This window comes from Rattus norvegicus, chromosome 6, assembly GCF_021556685.1.
Source record: "Rattus norvegicus strain SHRSP/BbbUtx chromosome 6, alternate assembly SHRSP_T2T, whole genome shotgun sequence".
NCBI lineage: Eukaryota > Metazoa > Chordata > Mammalia > Rodentia > Muridae > Rattus > Rattus norvegicus.
This window is the reverse complement of record NC_141539.1, coordinates 9,824,767-9,846,517: the sequence shown is the minus strand read 5'-3', so window position 1 is coordinate 9,846,517 and position 21,751 is coordinate 9,824,767. Positions and strand designations below refer to the sequence as shown.

The following is a 21,751-nucleotide window of genomic DNA, read 5'->3' as shown; positions in this document are numbered from 1 at the left end:
AGCCATTATCATACAATATATTGCTAATAAAATACATTATGGGAGACCTCAGTGGAAGACACTTCTGAAGGGCTTACCGATGGTTAGGAGGATGCTAAATGCTTTGCATGACCTTCATGGCAGACACAAAGGAGATACAGGCAAACAAAAGGCCAAAGGAACTAAATGAAATTAACTTGTTAAAAACTGAGATATGCTTCATAAGAAACTTTAAAGCTGACATAACATCTGAAGGAGAAAAGATGTGAAATTTGGAAATCTCAGGGAAAACAAAAACAAAATAAAACCACCAGAGCTGGGTGTAAAAATGAGTGAAGTCCCACAGTAAAATAGAAAACAAGTTGCGGGAGCATCTCCAGGCAGAAGAAAAACATTAAGAGTCCGAGAATGGCAGAGCGCTAAGTGTGCTTATCTCTGAACATGAATGGCCAATACACACATGAACTCAAGAAGCTCAAGCCAGTCAAAGCTCCATCGCATGAGATAGTGGGGCTCTGAGGCTCCGCCTCAGAAGGAAATGGTGGCCAATTGTTGTGGACAAAGGCCATTTGTCTTTACTGTTTGTTTACTGGTAGGCCACAACTACCTCAGGAGATAGACTCTGCAGCTATGAAGAGCAGGCAGCACTAATTAAACTCAGTGAGTTGGGGACAGAGTGGGTGAGGTCATGACCTTTAGAGGAAGTTATGTTTATGAGCCCAGTGGCAAAGCTGGAAGTGAGTGTAGGGTTGCATGAATATTAAGACATGTTGCATGCATATGTATGAATTTTCAGAGGCTTAAAACATGCAACAGCGAATGAAATGTACCTCAGGCTAAAACGGCAGGATGAAGAAAAGTTAAGAGAAAGATTGGTTTCGGGCAGACTGTAAAGGCCATAAGAGCCAAGATACTGAGGATAAGAAGACACCAGAAAGGGTCATCTGAGAGGAAGTGCTGAGACATTGGGCAGCAGTAGGTTAGGGTTAATCTTACCTTATGGCTTTTGTCGTGAATATTATTGTTTTGAGCAAGGAGTCTTTTCAAAACATGAGGACACACCGATTTCAATGTAAAATTATAAAAAGGCAAAAGAAAATTTTTTCATAAGGAAAATAAAATAGTGCCTGAATAATATGTTTTTATTCTTATCCCATCAAATGGACTAACATTTGGTTAGATTCATTATTGGAAGGGACATGGATATGTGGATACAAAGAGTATATGACCTAATCCATCAATCAAGGTGGACGGTCATCCCAACAACATCTTAAGTCACCAGCCCCTCCTTTCCTTAGATGCTGTAAAAGAGATATGCTGCTGGAGCCTTAGACCGCTCTCAATGTAGGGCTGTCAGGCTTGTCTGGCTTGTCAGGGATGCCAAGCTCTTTAAGCATGTCAGGCACAGCGTGGCAGGCATGCTCACTTTGCTCACTGGGGTCATTCTCCACACATTTTCCCAGAAAAGGAAAAGACAGGAACTTGTAGCCAGAGGTTAGGGTTAGAACAAATCATCGTTTTAGTGGCTTATGTTTTGTTTATTGGTTGCTTGCTTTGTTCTGTTTTGTGGTTTATTTTAAAATTGCAATTCTCTAGGCTGGTTGTGTAATCTCAATCTCCCTACATCAGCATTTGGAGAGCATAGGTGCTTGTTCTCATACTTAGAGCCATTAGAGTTTTGTAGCCAAGTCTATGTACTAAGAGGTACATGTTAGTCTTAAAATTTAGAACACCATGTAGATGATTAAAATACTTAACTGTAATAATATGTTTAAAGGAATAATGATATAATACTAGGATACAACACCCGCACAATTAGGGTTTGAAGTCAGAGTTTCCCTGCTATTGAAGAACTTAATCATTGTTCTGTATTCTCAGCCACAGGAGGGAAACTTTTGTCCTCTTTGGTAGCATGTTGGCATTCCTTTCAGACTCCGCTCAACAGTTATGTAGTGATAGCCAAGTAGGAGTCTGGCTATAAAAGTATTGGACTTTCATGGATTTCCTGTCCCTTTTTCTCTCTCTGGCCTCTTTCTCTCTCTCTGTCCTTTCCCCCTACCCACCTCTCTCTCTGTGTCTCTCTCTCTGTCTCTCTCTGTCTCTCTCTGTTTCTGTCTCTGTCTCTGTCTCTCTCTCTTTCTCTCCCCCTCTCTCTTCTTCTCTCTCCCCTCTCTATATTATATATTCATTTTATGCATGCACATTATGCAACACATGCATACAGATAGAGGGGGCCATGGAGATATGAACACATTTTTGAAAGGAAGAGACCACAATGTTATGATTTCTATGCTATAACCATTTGTTTTCTTTTAAGTCTTTCTGTGCTTTCTAAGTTTTCTACAATGAACTTTACGGAAATAGTTCCCTTTTCCAAGTCAAGCCACAGCCAAAAAGATGTCAAAGCACATTGGGTATTACAGCAGCACTGTTTTCAACCACAACATAATGCAAAACCTCCCACAGAGATCCTCTTCTCTTTCACACAATGCTGTGTCTTTTGTTTTGTTTTGTTTTAGCACTGTTTAACAGCTGGTTATGCTAAGAGAGCTATAGATGAGACCATTAGTAGACCATATTTTCTCTCCACACTTCTGTCAGGGAAAAGCCCTCCATGCTAACAAAATTCAAAGTGGGGTTAAAGCATGCGTTTGCAAGTATGTCCCAATAGTATTCACTTTAGCTTAACTTACCACATTAATAAAGGCCACTTCTCATGGGGCCTACCCTCTGGAATCCCTTTTACTTGGAGTTTGTGGGAAGCAAGCAGCCAGAATCTCAAATGAAAGCATTTAATGCTGTCATGTCTAAAACTGGACTGGGATACATGACAAATAACCTCATCATGTTTTTTTTTAATTTTCTGTAATTTAAATATTCTGTCTATAGAAAACAGGACAATTTTCTAGGTCAGAAAAGTTCAGAAAAGTCCAAACGCCTTTCAGTTTAGCAACTGCACTTTCCACCATAGCCCGTGGACCAGCCCATTTCTGTGTAGGAACTTGATTGCTTTTGCTTTTAATTGTAGTTTGAAAGTAATGTTATGTTGTGGCCTCCAGCTCCGTGACATTGAATAAGTTAGTTGAATGCCTCTGAAAGCTTGCTAAATCATAGTTTCAGTGAATATCACACTGCTTAATAGGACGCTTCCACACAGTTAAGTTTATATAATAATGTCTGTGAATTCCTACCCAGGCACAAGAAATCCCTCTTCCTGTCTCTTTGCCCATCACACAGATCTCCTTGATTCGATACTAATTTGATTGATTGATGGCTGTTAAACACATGACAGCATTGCCCTTTCTCCATTCCTAAGTGATGCAAAACAAAGCAGCAGCGGCTCTCATCTAAAGCCTCATGACTAGCCACATTCAGATGAGAATGGACCGGCTGTGCTTCTGCTTGTCCTCCGGATGTTTCTGGGCTCAGTGTTACCAATTTGGACAAAAAATAGAATTCTCAGTTCTGAAGAATTTAAAGTGCAGCACAACTGTGTAGTCTCTGGGTGGGCAAATGATTGACTGCCCACAGAAAAAATGAAATGACAGTTGTGAAAAAAAATGTGGAGGTCACCATACTTATTCACACTACTGTGGGGTATTTAATAAAGTGGTTCTGAAACAAGGAAAGATCCTGAGTGGAAACTCACGGTTTGGGAAGGCAGACCACCTTGTTTCTGCCATTAGACAAATGGGAAATATAATTTCTGCCTCAGAAAGTAGGGTCTAAATGACTCCTGGCTTTATGTGACAACAGCTCTCTGTTTCTATAGAGACTGAAGCATAATTCCTGATGGATGATAAGTCGTATGATTGCTTTCCCTGGGTCCTCATAAGAATTTGCTCTAAAGTTTAAATGCTGTGTAAAAATGCTTCCACCCAGTGAATGCAGCAGCACACATCCTGGTAAGACCCTCTGCAGCAGCCCAGTACTTTACCACACTCTTTCATGTCAGGAAAACAAACACTGTGTGAGCTCATTACAGTACATGCCTTAGCAGGCAGAGACACTTTGCAAGTGCCAGTCAAGGGAACCTAGGCTTGTCTTTGCACCTCACTGGAATCTGGGTGATAAAACACTTGCTAATACAAGCTATTAAAACAAATCAACAAACAAAACTGGCCTCTCATAGTCACTTTAAATAGCCCTCACTGTGTTCTTAATTAACTGCTGATTTTTTTTATACCAAACATGCCAATCAAGATATACAAAGTCATTTTAACACTGCTTTCATTTAAAAATGTAAGGTACTAGATATTTTTGGCTGAAAATTTATCACAAGGAATAATACATAACCATTTCAGTCATTTAAGTAGTAGGAACCAATATAATACAAAATCCTTAATAATTAATTTCTATATATTATGAACTAAGATTTTAGTGAATATTCTATAGCTAGGAGTACAAATATGACACGGGTTCATTGAATAAATCCATAATAGTGACTCAAAAAATTATAAAGACAAAAATTTGGTTGTGGAAAAATAAGTTAGTTAAACTAGATTCATTATTAGGCATACTTTATTTCTAATTCTTTAAATCCTGAATTATCTAAATCTAGCATATGTCTATGGTAATTTCTCTGACTAAGTTGGGAGACAACGTTTGGAATTTCTATGAGCTTTGTGCTTTTATAAAAGAAAATAATTTCTACAGTACTATGAATTTGCTGACAGGCACTCTGCCCTCAGTTCTCCCTCCCGCCTCCCACCCCTCATCTTCCCCTGCTTCAGAAAGATTCAGTTAGTACAGCCAGTACTGGGCCTCAGGACTACAATAAACAAGGAACAATTCTGCGGTCCTCATCAGCTCCTGTTAAAACAAGCACTGCACACAATAGTCCACCCAGAGTTCCCCGGGGAAAGTAGGGGGAAAGGCCTCCATTTAAAAAAGCAGACTATTCCAGAGCTTTAATTAGCTATTCTTTGATCACAAGACAGGTATCCAAATTCAGAATAATGGAGAGTTTCCTGCAGACAGCGGAGACTGGCTGCAGAAGAGAGTCCCTGCTAGGACGAGAAGTTACCCAAGTAGTTTCTTCTGTTTCCATTTGATTTTCTCAAATATCTCTTCTGTAGCTGACAGCACCAGTCATCCCCACACCTCCTTACATTAACTTCTCTTGAGTCTCTCTTTCTTTATGTGGATTTTCTCTTTCATGTCTTTTTATGAAACTTTAATATATCTAAACATCAAAAGCTTATTGTAAATAAACAATTTAATGAATATGGGCAAACTGACAGCATAACAGACCCAATATTCCAATGATATTTCACATGTCTAGTGCATCAAAGACAAACATTTTAACTCATTTAAATAATTCCTGGTTCCAACACTCAAGCTAACTTTACCAATATTTAACCTTTCTCGCTAATGAGACTTACTTTTCCTAGACTATTGCCTCGAATCATATAAAATCACTCATGCTTCAATAAGTTTTGCTCATGCATTCATGTCACAACCTATAGCATATGGACCAACAAGAATGACTCCCATAGGCTAGTATATTTAAATGCTTAGTTACCGGAAAGCAGAATACTTTGAAAGGATTAGAAGGGCTTCATAAAATATTGATCACATACAAAAATACGAAGACAAATTTTTAAAGCAAAATATACAAGCAAAAGACCAATAAGACAAATAAAGCCCAAACAATTCAACATGATACAAAAAAAAAATCAACAAAGACATCATTGAGGAAGCAGAAGTCATTGGGGACAGGTTCTAGGGTAGGGGTGGGAGCCTGTGTTCACATGACCTGCTGAGCACTGAGACAACATCTGCCTTGAACCTGTGCAGGCAGCGCCCTAAAGAGAGATTCTATATAAAGGAAGGTAAAAATCATCCACTTCATGTTTTGCAAGTAAGTAACACTTGGGAAATAAAAAAATAAAGCAAAGAACAAAAGAACAAGAAATGTCAAATTAACATACAACTAGAGGAACGCTGTCAAAGCCTGTAAGGTAGGAAAGCTGGGGAAACTGGGATTGTTCGCTTTGCAGTGGTGCAATTAGCTGGGGAGAAGCTCTTATCCAAATGGGATGGGACATGACCTGGCCTGAAGTCAGCTGTAGCTTTCTCCTGGAAAGCCATAAAGTTGCCCCTAGACATACTGCTCTCGCCTCCAGTGTTGTTTTCCAATTGTCTTCTGAGGAAAAAACAATAACAATAATAACAATATGATGGGAGCCTTTTCCCAAGAATTAATATGCAATGAGAAGACCTTCACTGACACATTCTTATTTACCCTGCTGATCATTCTCTGGGTGTTTCGTTCTCCCATTGTTTGGATGCCACTGCTTTCTGCAACCCCATTTTGTTCTAGCTTCCGTGTTGGGGATAAAAGTATATGATTTTCTATGTCAACGATTTCTGAGAAATTCTGATTAATAAAAGCTGAACCAGTTTAGCCCTGGGAGACTGCTTTGTTTGTTTGGATATAAAATATTTAAACTGAATTGAGAGTGTTTGCTAATTGCTAGAATTCTTTTCTGATATGACTCAGCTTAGAAGCTACGTCTTAGCATCTTAGTAGGAAAAGCTGTTATGAAAGCTGGGACTACAGGCTATATATTCTGTTAATGACAATATGTGACTTTAATTGTGCAGCAATGTAAAAAGACATTATATATATATGAAAAATTCAGAGAGATAAAACAGAAAATCAACTATTGGGTCACAGACACTTTAAAGGTAAATCGATATAAATTGATATAGATATAAATTGTAGATATTAAGAAATTAAATTCTAATCACTTTTTTCTATGATAATAGAAATGCCGGGGTTGGGGATTTAGCTCAGTGGTAGAGCGCTTGCCTAGGAAGCGCAAGGCCCTGGGTTCGGTCCCCAGCCCCGGAAAAAAAAAGAACCAAAAAAAAAAGAAATGCCAAGAATTCAGAAAGTATTGATATAGGCTCCAGACAACTAGGGCAAATCATTACAAATATGTCAATTCTAACATCAGAATAAAGCCAGACTCAAACACCCTTTGTCTTCTATTGCTACATGTATGAACAGGCTCACAAGCATATTCTAAGATTTCTGAAATCACCTTCAATCTGGTATCTTTTGACATGCCATCTTCCCATGGGAAACAAGGTGTTTTATCATCCAGTCATTTCACTCCTCAGCTCAACACCCACCCAAGAGAAATTAGACAGTTGTTTAGAGTGAGAGGAGGTGTCACGAGACGTCAAACATAAGCAGCACTTTTGAATCTGTGTTTTAAAGATTCGCTCTACTCTAGGCCAGTCGCTGCCTGGCACTAGATAAAAACACGGAGTTATCACAGGGTGAGGGAAGGGGGTGGAGGAGGTGGAGTGAAAGGAACTAAAGGAGGGGGAGGAGTCAGAGACATCTGCCTTTAGAGATTGGGGGAGCATTTAATAGCTTTTAACATTTTTATGCTTGAAAGTCTTATATTTCTTTAAATTACAAGGATAATCTATTGACTTCTTTGAGAGCTCCAAGCTATTATTATCACCAATTGTGAGAGAAAGCAGGAGACTCTTAAGTGACAAAATCACATTATTGGGTTTCTTTTTCTATATAGCTGCAATGAACTCCAGCTTCATCTCCAAGGGCTGTCAATTAGCAAGAATCTCCTTCCTAGAGAGGCCTTTCCTCTGTATACCTAGTTTCTGAATAAAGACACAAGAACTACTTCATTGATGTTTCTCAGCAGTCCTTAGCCTTTCTTTTTTATTGTTTGTGTGTTTTTATTAGATATTTAGGTGCCTGGGGGCCTGAAAGGTCTTTTTGTTTACCTTTATTGTAAAATAAAATCCCTATGTTTATGTTGTCCCCAGGACCGAGAGAGCATCCACACCTTTCCATTTGATGAAATCCACTAACCTATCCAAACCGATGGGATCGGGATGCCTGGAAATCTGGCTAGACACTAAGGGATTGAGTTTTGTTTCATTGCCAATTCCATTTCCTGGTGATCATTTACCACCACAACTTAGAGCTTGAGTTTCATGGAAATCTCTAGTCCTTTCTGTATTCTATTGCAACCTAATCACCTCATCACCTCCTGCTAACCTGTTAACTTCTGCAACATTGCTGTTTCTTCTTTGATATTATCCACTGGGAATTTTTCAGGTCTAGAGTTACCAACTCTTCTTACTTGATTGCTGTAGTAAAGGTACTTTCTTTTTCCCCACATATCTAAAATCTACATGCTATCAAGTTTGTTTAGAGGCGTGGTCTTACAATGTAGTGCCAGGTGGCCCAGGACACATTTTGTAGACCAGGCTGACCTCAAAGTCACAGAGATGCCTCTGCCTCTGCCCCTCTGTCCCCCTGCCCTTCTTCCCCTCTGCTCCTCTACCCCTCTGCCCCTCTACCCACATGCCCCTCTGCCCCTGCCTAACATGCTGGGTCTAAAGGCAGAACCACCATGCCTGACATTGTCCATTATTAAGACATATTCTTCCTCTTTTTCAGAACCAGAAAAACATTCTGAGTGCAGGCTGGACCATATCAAATTCTTGAAGATTCATATCAACAGATGTATTTAAAAATAATACCATTTATATTGTGAAAGTCTTTTTTTTTTAATGAAGCTATCCCACAGGATGGAGATACAGCTCAAAGATAAAGGGTTTGTATAGCATACAGAAGGTCCTGGTTTTAACGCTCAGAACTTTAAGGAAAAAGCAGCTTTGAAAAAATAATTAGAAGAAATGGGGTTAGGAAGCTTCTTTGCCTCTGTTCACCACATCAGCAAAGAAGTCTATTCTCTATTGGGCTTTCCATTACATTCCTATGTTATAAAACAAGTACAAGATGGCCGTGATCTACAACAACAGGCTAGTTCTGCCAAGTGTATTTGGTCCTGAATAGATTGACAGCATGTTGTTCCAAGGTCTACTTGTATTATAAATGAATAACAAATTGTTCTGTGTCTTATGTATACTTTTCCTGCATAGACTATTTTATAGCTCCTTATAATTACCCATTATCAAGGCTTCATTATATTCAATATAGATGATATCTCCAGCATACAAAACATGTTTAGTTTCTAGGCCATTTTATTTGTATGTATACAATAATTAGTGGCCTTCATGAAACAATGAAATATTTTTATACAATAAATTTTAAAATATCACTTTTGGGCAAGTATGTAGCAGTTTTGGTATAGCCTCATACAGAGAGCTCAACACATAGAATTATTCCTCTTTGAAAATCATCTTCTGGTATAGGTTACTAAATGCTTCATATCTTAAAAATATTACAAACCTTCAAATTTCAAGTTCAAATTATCCAGTAAATACCAAAAAAATTGAGGCGTGGATTTTATAGCAATTATATATTAATTGATGTTCCTCTAACAAAAAAACATTGTTTATTCTCTAAGTAATAAGAATTCTGACATTTTTCCCCTGTCATTATGAATCTGCAACATAAAGTCTTCAACAGGACTTTAAAAGTTTTGATTAACATTTCACGGTAAATTACAACTAATCATTTGTACTTCATTTTGATTTGATTTCAGCCTAAATTAAGTTTCTATTTTAATATGATTAGAGGTTTTGAAGACAATAGAATCTAAGAAGTATACTTTTATCTTATATCAAAGTGTACAATTATTCCAATTGTCTTTTTAGGTCTGTGCTTTTCCTTTGCTTGTTCAGGGCCTCATCGCAGAACCTAGAACAATTCCTATTATTAATCAGGGGCACTCAACAAGTGTATCAGTGAATTCACCTCCTGTCCACTATGCTCTGCCTTCATGGGGGTTGGGGAGTGGAAAGCCAGACAAGATTTTTAACTCTACTTGTGAAATCTTTTTATTACACAGATGTTTGGGCACAAGTTCTTCTACTCCCATTGTACAGGTGAGAAAATAGAAACACTAGATATTAAAGCATTTATTCTAGGTGATCGGTCTAATACATTTATTTATAAGGGCCAAAGTTTGTCTGTCTATAGAACCTGGCATCTTAATAGCAAGTAATTCTCATCATAGCATAGATGAAATAAAATGGCTCAAAACACACACACACACACACACACACACACACACAAAGAGAGAGAGAGAGAGAGAGAGAGAGAGAGAGAGAGAGATACACACATGGACATACACAGACATACATTCACACAGAGACCTAGACACACATACACAGACATAGACACACACACACACACACACACACACACACACACACACACACAAGAAACAAAGACACAAAGACATAAACACACAAAATACATATCCAGCAAGTCCACAGATAATAATTCCATTAACTTGTTTTGGGTTTTAAGGAGAATGGTGGTCTCATGTGGGAAAGATAACAGACTGTATAAGGAAGGGACCTATTATATAAAGAAGCTGGGACAGGAAAAGACTTGGTTATAGGAATAAGACCTCACATGGTGGTTGGAACATTTGGGATTAGTCTCTTGGCAGCAACCAGTGACATAAATCTAGCTCCCTGTATTCCTTGTGTGCTTCAGGTTCTGGTTAATGTTCCCATAACAACTGATCAGTTATTCAGTAACCTTTTACATCAACAGAGCTAACCCCTTACTAAGAAAGAGATTTAGGAAAGCTTTCTGAAAAGTCTAAGGGTGGTACTTACGAAGTTACCCAATCTGGCCTCCGACTTCCAGAACCATCCTGCCCCATCATGCTGAGTACAATTATAGTTAAGAACTAACATGTTGGGGTTAGATGCTTATTTTAGACTTCATATATTCTTCAATACAGACTAAGTTTAATATGCATGCTCTAAATCTAAAAGCAAATTCAGTATGTGAATTCTTTTCTTTTTCAGAAACCATCCATTTGATTTAGTAAACATAAGCAGTGCATTGTGCTATCGCATGTTCCAAGTATGGGTTACTATTACCTCTGTTTTTGCTTTCCTTGTATTGTCAAGTTCTGAGGTGATTACTCATCGGCTGTTTATGCACATAATCATATAGGCTGGTTTGGCTTTCTGTTTGTTGATTAAAAAGTTCTATGGCACATTTACATGGCTGACATGTGTGTGCTTTCCTAAAATGGGGGAGATTTATGGAGCATGTGTTTCCCCTTCCTTCCAAATTTATTCTTTTCCATGTTATTTGAAACCCAAAGAGCATATACTTTCTCTTAAGTAGCCATAGAAAGACTATAAAGTACTCTCATATTAATTAGTAATTGAAAACGTGATAGACAAGCACTGAAGTGGCTCTGTCTCCCTGGGAAGGGCTGTTGTTATACTCATGAAGAGCTTCCTGGAAACTTCTTAATCTGCTAGAGATTAGGAAGGGGGTTGTTTGGTGCGTCCATCTCTGCCATTCCTTTTGGTATTTGTATTATTCCTTAAGGCATTTATTCCCTACAAACTCAGTGAGAGTGTATATACCATATTTTTCAAGAGTTTGGGGGTGCCAGTATAAAGCCTATTTTAACTCTTTCCAATAGGAGCAGGAATGCTAAGTTCTCTGCATTTCTTGAATAATGTAAATCTGCAATAAAAATCTGTTGATTCTATGTTGCCTACAGTATTTTGAACATCTACACCTGTTCTGCTATATTCAGAGTGATATCTTTGCATATCACTTAGTGTCCTCCTACACAGTGTGCTTTGAAACGTGTTTTGAGATATGGTTGATTAAAATATCAAGGCAGTGAAGCATTATACAAAGACAATTTCATTACAAAAAAAATAGCGTCTATCATTGCTTTGGTTAATTTCTTAGAAGGCTGTAGAGCATTGAATAATGAATGCCAACTGTTTGGTTTCTGAGAAAAGGAAATTTGGGGTAGTAGAGTTTATACACATCAGAGACTGGTCCAGACAATTTTAATCGACACGGCATGAGGTGAGCATGATGCTGTGGAGAAGAAAAGCTAGGATTTGGAAGAACAGTGCCTCTCCTGTAGAATCGAAAACCATGAACAACTGGATCCTTCCAGCGACTACTCTATCCCTTATAACTGGACCGTTAGCTAAAAAGTATTCTGGTCAAACACATTAAGATTGATGAGCCCCTCCTGACAAATGATGCTCGGGGAACCTGGCCCAGTACAGAGGAGGAAGCGGTAGAGCTCTCTGCAGGGTAAGTGAAGCAGCTCCTTTATCCATACTTCATTGATCTAAACAGTTCAGTTCATATTTTTTTGCTTATGAAAAAATCACAGTCACATTATATGAACTTCCTGTCTCTTAAGATATCTGCTCTCCCCAGGCTCCATGTTCAAGAACCCCTGTTTAAAAACTTACCCAAATGCTTTAGTAGAAAATACATGCTGCTTATCCTTTGCCATAAGAAGGGATACTTCGAATTTAAATCTTAAGGGTTCTGTTGATAATGCAAGTGTGAAATGGATATATGAAAAGATATTGGAGGAGATTTTACTCTGTATGAGTGGCTTCAAAATATGTTTTCTAAGTTTGGCTAGAGAATGGAGCCAGAGGCAAATCCTGCAATTCTTTTCACACAATGTCCTTCACTGACTAGACAGAGAAGCTAGTCATCATGACTCAAGTAGGAGCTGGGTCAAGAGTTTGCAAGTCAAATCATAAACTTTGAAGTTCTCTCTGATGCTAAAATAAATCTTTATGTTGGCATAATAGGAAATGAAGTTAATATTAATAAAAGAGACTGAATCTAGAACATATGTTTCCATATTTAAAGGAACTAAAGGCAAAAAGATTCTTGCCTTTAAGTAGACAGCTTAAGTATGCACTTTCCTTCTACACATATGCATTCTGAAGATAGAAATCATGTTCATTTTGAAAGCATCAAAATGTGACTAACTTGAAAAGGGGTAATTCACTTTGTTTTCTGTATAGACATGGTTGCCCTAATAGACTCCAATTGACTTCTGTTTCCACAGGCCATGTGCTTTCTCCTTATGAATAAGAGGTTAAATAGTGGGCTGGAGAGATGGCTCAGCCATTCAGAGCACTGGCTGCTCTTCCAGAGTTCCTGTGTTCAATTTCCAGCAACCACATGGTGGCTCACAACCATTTGTAATGGGATCCAACACCCTCTTCTAGTATGTACGGAGACATCTACTGTGTACACATATACATTAAAAAATAAATAATAGGGGGCTGGAGAGATGGCTCAGCGGTTAAGAGCACCCGACTGGTCTTCCAGAGGTCATGAGTTCAATTCCCAGCAACCACATGGTGGCTCACAACCATCTGTAAAGAGATCTGATGCCCTCTTCTGGTGTATCTGAAGACAGCTACAGTGTACTTATATATAATAAATAAATAAATCTTAAAAAAAATAAATAATAAAAAGAGGTTAAATAGTTTTCCTGACCTACAATAGGTCACAACCTAATTTTTATGCCAATTTCATACATGAGATTCAGTATCACTACCTTTCTACTAGCTAATAAAACACACTCCCAAATTTTTCTGTAAGATAGAAAGAAGATGCCCTTTCAAGACTGAGAATATTCTGTTCACATAGTTCTGAAGGCCAGTGAAGATCGACTTTCCTGTTAGTTTTGGTACACTCTCTTTCTGTTGATTTTTGTTTGACTTCTTGTGGGTCTCCCTTTGCAGCTCTTGGGATTTTCTACTTAGGCTAGGCTGACTTTGAAGAACAGAATATCTTGCCTCAATATCCTTGGTGCTAGGATCTGAGTCATGAAGCATCATACACAGTTAGCATCTTATTCTGATGACTAGCAATCTAAATGAACTTACCTGCTATACCTCTCCCCTGTATTAATGAGTCAATTTTAGAAAAAAAAATTGGTGAGCATGTAAGTAAAATGAAATAATTACTAGCATTCAACTGACAAATTAAGACTGACTTAATTGGTCCCCAGCTCCGGAAAAAAAAAAGAACCAAAAAAAAAAAAAGACTGACTTAAATGAATTGATGAATAAAGCACTTAAAGCCAAAAGTATATTGCTTGTTTTCAAGCGATGCATGATACATCTTTCAGCTCAATACCTGATAGAGCAGCAATTTATAATGGCCATGACTGGAAAGGTGACCCATTTGCTATGCTTTGGGAGGAGAGGATGCACAAAGTGATGCTTCTTTCTAGTACCTAAGAATTCACTCAACTGAAGCTGGATGATTGCTTCATCTTTTCATATAAAATTCAGGGCATCCAGGATGGCATGAACATTGTGGAAAAGATACAAACCGTATTCCTATCTGTTGCTTCAGTGTTAAATTATGTTTCCCTCGGGACTTAGCAAGTAGCTTCTATATTTGAAGTAGTCATTCAGAAAATTGCACAATCAATTTACTGGAGCTGGAGAGATGGCTCAGCGCTCAAGAGCACTGACTGCTCTCCCAGAGGTTCAGAGTTCAATTCCCAGCAACCAAGTCAAAGCACAGAACCATCTGTAGTGGAATCTGATGCCCTCTCCTGGTGTGTGTGTGAAAAGAATGACAGTGTACAAACATACATAAAATAAATAAATCTTTAAAAAAATTTTAAAATTAATCAATTTTCTTATCTTTTGTGTCTTTATAAACTTATGAAGCTATCACCCCAGTGAAAACAAGAAACAAGTCCACTCAATGTTTCCAACACCTTGGAATAGCTTCTACCATCCTGATCCAGGTTACTGGTACCAGGCAACCAGTGACTATTTGTCAGAATAGATTAGTTTTTATTTTCTGAATGCTATGCCATAGTACTCAGATTAATGGTTTTATACTCCATTAATATCATGTGTGCCAATAATGATTCCTTCCTACTAATTTCTCAAATATTTTCCATGTATGGATACATGCGTGTTTGTCCTTTCTGCTACTGATGCATGTTTGTCTTACTTCCAGGTTTCATCCCTTATGACAATTCTCAGGATTGGTATTACAAAATGGAAATCTACTCTGCGAGAATCTAAGTTAGACAAGATAAAGTTTATACATTAACTCTAAACTATAAAGTCTAGAACAATAACATTTGTGCACGATAAAAGAGCATTTAACAAATCCTACAATACTGTGTTTGCAAAACCTATTAGTGACCTGAACAGGGTGTTTGCAAAAGATGACTACCTGGTTTTGCCTTTAAATAACTAATAAAAACCATTTTGTTTTATGACTTACTTTAATACAATTTGCCTTATTATCTTGCCTTTCTACAATATTCAAAAGTAGTTGAAATGTTTCAAACATTATGAGATTGTGCATTTATGAAAAAGAAAAATATAAATATGAAAGGTAAGTTATCCCTAAAATGATTAACACAAGTTTCTCATTTTTTCATACAAATTTAACTCAGTCAAACAAGCATCACAGTTTTCTCTGGTATTGCATACTAATTGCATGTTATCAGCATGGTTTGCCATTCATCAGAGACAATTGCATAATTGCTAACTCCAGAGAAGTAGACTAACAGAGAATATCTCCTATTAATGCTTACCAAAGTTACATATGCCATTGGTTAAATGTAGGGCTTAAATTATTAAGAAGACGTAATACTGGTTACGCATATTCACAGAATAACAAAACCATCTTTAGTTTGTTCTAATATTTTAATTTTCAAATTTTGTGAAATAGCCTTTCCCAAGCAGTGACACATTAAAGGGGATGGAAGCTACTTTGTCCCTTTGTAGGAATCAAGACAGAAAATTATCTGAGTGGGTTAACTGACATATGTTTGTGGATATGCAGCTGCGTGTAATGCCAGCTCCTATACCCATTCTCTAAACCTCAGGTCAAACACTAACTTTGCTCCAAATCTGTGCTCTCCTTTTCTGAAAGCTTCTTTCTTTAAAACAGTTTCTCCTCCTCCTCTTCTCCCCCTACTTCTACTCATCCTCCTCCCTTCTCCTCCTTCTCCTTTCACTTCTCCTCTTTTTTCTCCTCCTCCTCCTCCACTTTCTTTTCCACCTTTTCAACTGTTGGAAAGTCTAAGCTAGTACTTTGTAAACACAGAAAAATACCTGTATTCTTTATCTTTATCATTTATATGGGTCTAGGGTCACCATTGTTCTTATATTCTAGGCTATTATTGGGTCTATGTGTGCTCTATCTACTGCAGTTTTTAAAACCATCTCCTAGATTTTTGAAAATGAATTAAAAATTGATTCTCTCTCATCCATAAAGTGTAGTATCATCACTATCTGAGTTGGGATAGTACTTCCTGTTTTTAATCAGAATTTGTTGTAATTGATATAATTATTAGTCTATCAAAAGATGTCTTGGACTTTCAAATACTCATTCCATGATGGCTTCTATGGAGATTCCCTTGGGTAACAAAATATCTTTTAGAAGCGAAGGGACTGGGGTTGGGGATTTAGCTCAGTGGTAGAGCGCTTGCCTAGCGAGTGCAAGGCCCTGGGTTCGGTCCCCAGCTCCGGAAAAAAAAAAAAAGAAGCGAAGGGACTGTGAACCTCTTTAAATAGTATTCTGATGATGTAAGTTCACAGTGTCTGTTACCCCAATTGCTCCATTCTTTTCTAATTGATGACTAGAGTAATTGCTGTTCAGAGACATTTTTAAGTTATTTTAATATATTATCAGTATATATGTTTGGAAGAAATAGTCACTTTAGAGACTTGATTGGTGACTCAAAGGTTAATCCCGTCAGTTTAATCCCGTCAGTCACATGGCAGAAGTAAATAACCAAGTCCAGCAAGTTGTCCTCTAACCTCCACACACAAGAACACTCATGTTCATACACAACAAATAAATGAATTAAATTAATAGCGTTTTTCGGGTTTAAAAGGGAATCCTTATGAGATGAATTTCCTATTTTTGCTTTTAAATTTTTATCTCAAATACTTCTTCCTTAATCAGTAATATGCTCACCTTTGAGTGAATGGCTGTAAAAGTCAAAAAGAAAAGAGTTAAAATATAGATGATCCTTTGTTTGTTTATAATCTATACACTAATAAGCTCAGTACTGGAAGATTTCATGGGTCAAGTATTGATATGCAGAAACTAGAACCAAATGAATAATTGTACCCCTTCTTTGATTCCTTTGATTGAATGTATGCATTAGAAATGTTATTATGCAATAAGGAACCAGTAAAAACTAATTCAATAAAAAGTCACATGTGCTATAGCAATGAGGAAATTGGTTGTCTATGGCATCTGAGAACAATTATTGCTCTGTAGTTACCTTGAAAGCTTAATTAGATCTGTCGTATGGATTGCTCAGGAAAATGAATAACTTCCTAGGACATTAACCCCTCCACTCATAGATACCCTGAGGAGGACCAGCAGGAAAGAGTCTCTTCAGTACTTCAACATACCATTCAATTACCATCATGTTCTTTGAGCTTCATGATATACAAAGTATTGGAAAGCAGAGGGATGTCTCATGGTTGTGGGATTTTACTCTTCCTTGTACTGGTAAGCTTCTCATCAGCTCTCTGCTTTGGAATTAAATGAGCATGGAATAGGACTTTTTGGGTATTTCATAATCAAGGTTTGTATCGGAAGTAAATGAAATGGAAAAGTCAATATAGGAAGGGTAAGATCCCAACCCATTGAGAGCCTCGGATATGAGAGGTATGTGAGAGTATAGAAATGAGGGCCATTTCTATACTCAGATATAGATTATCAAGGGACAAAAGAATTTAGGAGATGGATTTTGTGGGGTTTATGTGGGTAGGGTAACCTAAACAGAAAATATGGAAGGTTGGGAGTACTTTAGGCCACTTGGTCTAGAAACAATTCTCACACAGAGATTCAAGAAACACCACGAGTTTTAGGCAGTGAGAACTACAAGACACACACTCTCTCTGTACTCCAGTGATAGATGCAGGACCTACAACTTCAGAGAGCTCAGACATGTACAAAATTTAGAAACACACACACACACACACACACACACACACACACACACACACACACACACACAAAACATACACACCATTTGAAAGCTTTGGCAAAGTCAAGAAATTGAGCTTTACTTTGCCTAATTCTTTGAACAAATAGTTTCAGGTACTATTTCTACTATAATGTTTCACCATAAATTAATAGGTATAATAAATTAATAAAGTAAGTTACCTCCACAATTCAAACTTTGTAGGATACTCACACCCTTTTCTTGCCCTCACTGAGATACAGCAAACATTTAATCTCCCAACAAGAACTTGGAAAAAACATAGTCACATAAAGTTTTATAATAACCATTTGAGGTGAGAATTTAGTGCCATTTGATTATAGTAATGCATAATATAATTCTCCTTTCCTAACATCAGCAAGTCGCTTGTAATACCCACCCTTACTTAGGCTGTCGTAATCACATTCAAAAGTAGAACCACGTAGAGTGATCCTAATCGACAGATAAGAGACTCAGACACAAAGGACTATTTTAGAAAAAAATATCGGCTTCCCTTAAATAAGTTAAAAATGCAAACAAGCATACCAAAACCCCAAAGCCAAATCAAATCAACCAAAAAAAAATATGGCCAAATCTCAATGTACAACAAGAGAGATTTTAGAACACTCAGTCATGTTTCTCAAATGTATCTTCTCAAGGTTCAGGGATCTGTGGAAGAGGAGACAGAGGTGATAAGAGTGATAGTCTGTTCCAACCCAAGACTGTTCCAACACAACAAGACTGTTCCAACCCAAGACTGTTCCAACACAACAAGCCTGATTCACATATAAACTCAGAGAGACTGTGAAAGGATGCACAAGACCTGCACAGGTTCAAACCAGACAAAATCCCAACACTGAAAAGGGGAAATGAACACAATGTCCCATTGTAACCAGAAGCTATTTGGAGCCGATACCTGCAAAGAATGCTAAAGTCAGTTTATTCAGTACAGAGTTGTTGGGTGTATCAACCACTTTCCCAGGCAGGTCACATGTCTGGAGTAGGTGGATAACACAACACGGGCATCATAATTTTTGTGTCCTTTCAGTTTGTAATGTTGTGTTCTCTTCATTTTTATTTTTTGTTTTTAACTACCAGGTTTGTTGTTGGTTGTTATTGAGAGAGGGGGGAGCACACGGTTGGGTGGATAAGGGGGCATCTGGGAGGAGAAAGAATATGATTAATATATATTATATTAATATACATATTAATAAAAAAATAACTAAAAATTTAAAAAACTATATACAATCTGCTCAGTCCATCCAACAAAACAAAATAAAATCTAGCCAGAATCAATCTACCTACAATTGAAAAAAATAATCTTCCCAAACACTTCCATAATTTCTAAGGCTATTTCAAAAACGGTAGAAAACAATATAATGTAAAATTTCCCCATGATTTTAATTCTAGAAAAACTAATGCTGTAGAAATAACTTAAGACCTATATAATAAGCATTATTTATCTGTGAGCATCTTTGGTCCTACCTTAGTAGAACACACAGGGAAGATGTGATTTTCTTGCTAAGAAACTTGTACCACATTTCAGAAGGAAAAGAACAGGTGTCCTAACCTGGCCCAGGGCCTAGTGGCTGTCTCAAGCTGGGAAACACCAGGCATGTTCCCTAGAGCTTCTGTGGGATCAGATAAGAAGCTGTTCATTTTCACATTACCAATGCTCATTCTTTCAGCACTCAGAATGTACTGGAAACATGACTGGATTTCCCCATAGGTTTAAGTTCATATGAAGTATAATGATTTTAGTAAGACTGGTTTGAAATTTCATTTCTAAAATAGCATAACCCTACACATATCTTTTTAAAGAACTTTACACTTACACTGCAGTCTCAAGGGGTTATTACACATATTTATACTTAAATTCTTCTGTTAATAGTTTATATAATTATAATCCAAAGAAAGTGATATTTTGTATAATAATATGGGACTAAGTATTTGACAGAAGCTGAATGCAGACTCTACTGGATCCATAATTGGGATGTCACCTTGAAGTAAGTTACCACAACTACCTGGTCCCTTGAGTTGGAGAAAGAGTGAGTATACTTTGGAAGAGTTCTTATCAGTCCTTCTGCTTGGATTAATCTGTAGTTTGCTCAAGAATGTTCAAGAAGCTCTATGGCTTTTTAGTTCCTTTCAATTATGTTTGGGTAAATGGCTGTTGCTATACCTTACAGCAAGTGATCTCAGCTTCATCATTTGGTTTGATTGATGTGCACTCTTCTTTAAAGTGAAAATAATCTTTCACTCTGTTTTTATTAAAAACTTTGGAATATTGAGAACATGGAAATAACTTGTTTCTTATGTTCTAGACAATAAATTTAACATCCATTTCAGAATCTTGTTGTTTTCATGGTTTTTCCCCTGTAATTCAAAATATGTAAATGAAATGTACATTGGATACACAATGTCTAGAAATTATAGATGTATTTTCTTCCCTTCCCATTTTTTTTTGTGTGTGACAATGCAAACAAATGTTGGGAAATTTCTCTTGAGGACAAGAACTTCCAGGTTGCTATAGAAACAGAGTAGTGATGGAGAAGATTGATAACACTTTATATTCTGCACATTGTAGACGAAATTTAGTAGGTACTTTTAGTTTTTAATCTATCGGACCATTTGTATGGGAAGCCATACATCATTTCCCCTGAGTTGATAGCTAAATTCAGATTTTTCCACTGCTGAACTCAGTGAAAAATACATAATGCTAACTTAGATTTGTCCTGATTTATTTTGTATTTCAAGCTTATTATTTTCAAATCATTCCTTTCTCCAGATGATAAATATTCATTACACCAAATGTATTAAATATTCACTATGCTTCAAGTCACACAAATCAATTTTTGCTTATTGCATGCACATCTTGTAACTAAATATATGCTATCGATACTAAGAACCTGGAGTGTAATTTCTTGTGTGGAAAACGTAAAAGCCGTAGGGAAAGCTTTTGTATTTCAATGCAATGTTACACTTTAAATATGAAAATAAAAATTAATGGCTGGAGTGGAAATTTTCTATTCAGCAGATTATTTTATTCATCATATGTTTTGTTAATTTTTGTTAAATTACCAAGAGTTTAAAAATTCCAGCAAATACATGATTACAAGTGCAGCAAAGCTTTGAAGGGCATTGAGAATTCTCTATCACCTTCATGATAGAAAAAATAAGCTCAGACGACCACACATTGTGGCTATGTCTGTGTTGAGCTTAACCAGGACAATGGCAAAAGGCATTCCAAAGAGGTGAAGGGCAGGACTTATGGGGCCCCAACCCTACACAAAGAACCATAGGAAAAAAAGAAATGCCAAGAATAGAAGAAATAGTTTTTCCTATGAAAGAGCACAAGGGCATACAAACTCGTTATCCAATATAAACATTTCAGCCCTGAAAACATACATATAGGTCACATTATTTACGCTGAGTGGGTTATATTCAGGAATATATTTGTATATACAAATACATACATGCATGCAATAACTAATGAAAAGAGTCATGAATTTTAAAAATGGTAAGAAGGCTAAATGGGATGGTTTGAAGGTAGGAAAGGGGAAATAATGTAATTATAATCTCCAAAAAAATTTTTAAAAAGCAACTAAAATTTTATGATGATCACCTTCAGTGTATACAATCAAGCTATCAGTAACCATTTTAGTTTGTTTTAGAGACAGAGTCTCACTGGTTGTCAAGGTGGGTTCAAACTCACAGTGATCCTTCTGCTTCAATCTACCGAATAAGCCACCATAGCTGGCATACCTATAATTTCAGTGCTAAAGAAAATCATGTCTCAAAGTCATTTGAGGGAAGATGGGAGAGAGAAATGGCAAAGGGAGGCAAATGTGAACAAAGGATAGAACATATATGCATGAGAATGGCAGAGCACAGCTCATTATCACATAGAGGAACTTTTAAAATTAATTTAAAAAACAACACCTCAGTAAAATTGTTTTCCAATTCCTTGTTGATTGTTTGGTTTATTATTTGAAGTGTCTTTAATAACT

General features: G+C 37.1%; 2 protein-coding genes across 50 annotated transcripts in view; one reads left to right on the top strand and one right to left on the bottom strand.

Moving 5' to 3' along the window:
• The window catches only part of LOC148005023 (uncharacterized), a 28,681-nt gene extending 17,216 nt beyond the window's left edge, over window positions 1-11,465 (top strand). Inside the window, exons 4-6 of one of the 5 annotated variants that reach the window (XR_015622655.1) lie at window positions 8,429-8,585; window positions 9,786-9,822; window positions 10,762-11,462. Coding sequence is in view for 1 of the 5 variants with exons in the window: in XM_087555028.1 (XP_087411154.1) it covers window positions 9,786-9,822; window positions 10,762-10,912 (188 nt within the window). In the remaining 4 variants the exon portion in view is untranslated. Of the gene's footprint in view, window positions 1-8,428; window positions 8,590-9,785; window positions 9,823-10,737 lie in introns of all 5 variants that reach the window. The other 4 variants (XR_015622652.1, XR_015622653.1, XR_015622654.1 and 1 more) reach the window with 4 other exon arrangements.
• The window catches only part of Nrxn1 (neurexin 1), a 1,143,874-nt gene that overhangs the window by 712,127 nt on the left and 409,996 nt on the right, over window positions 1-21,751 (bottom strand).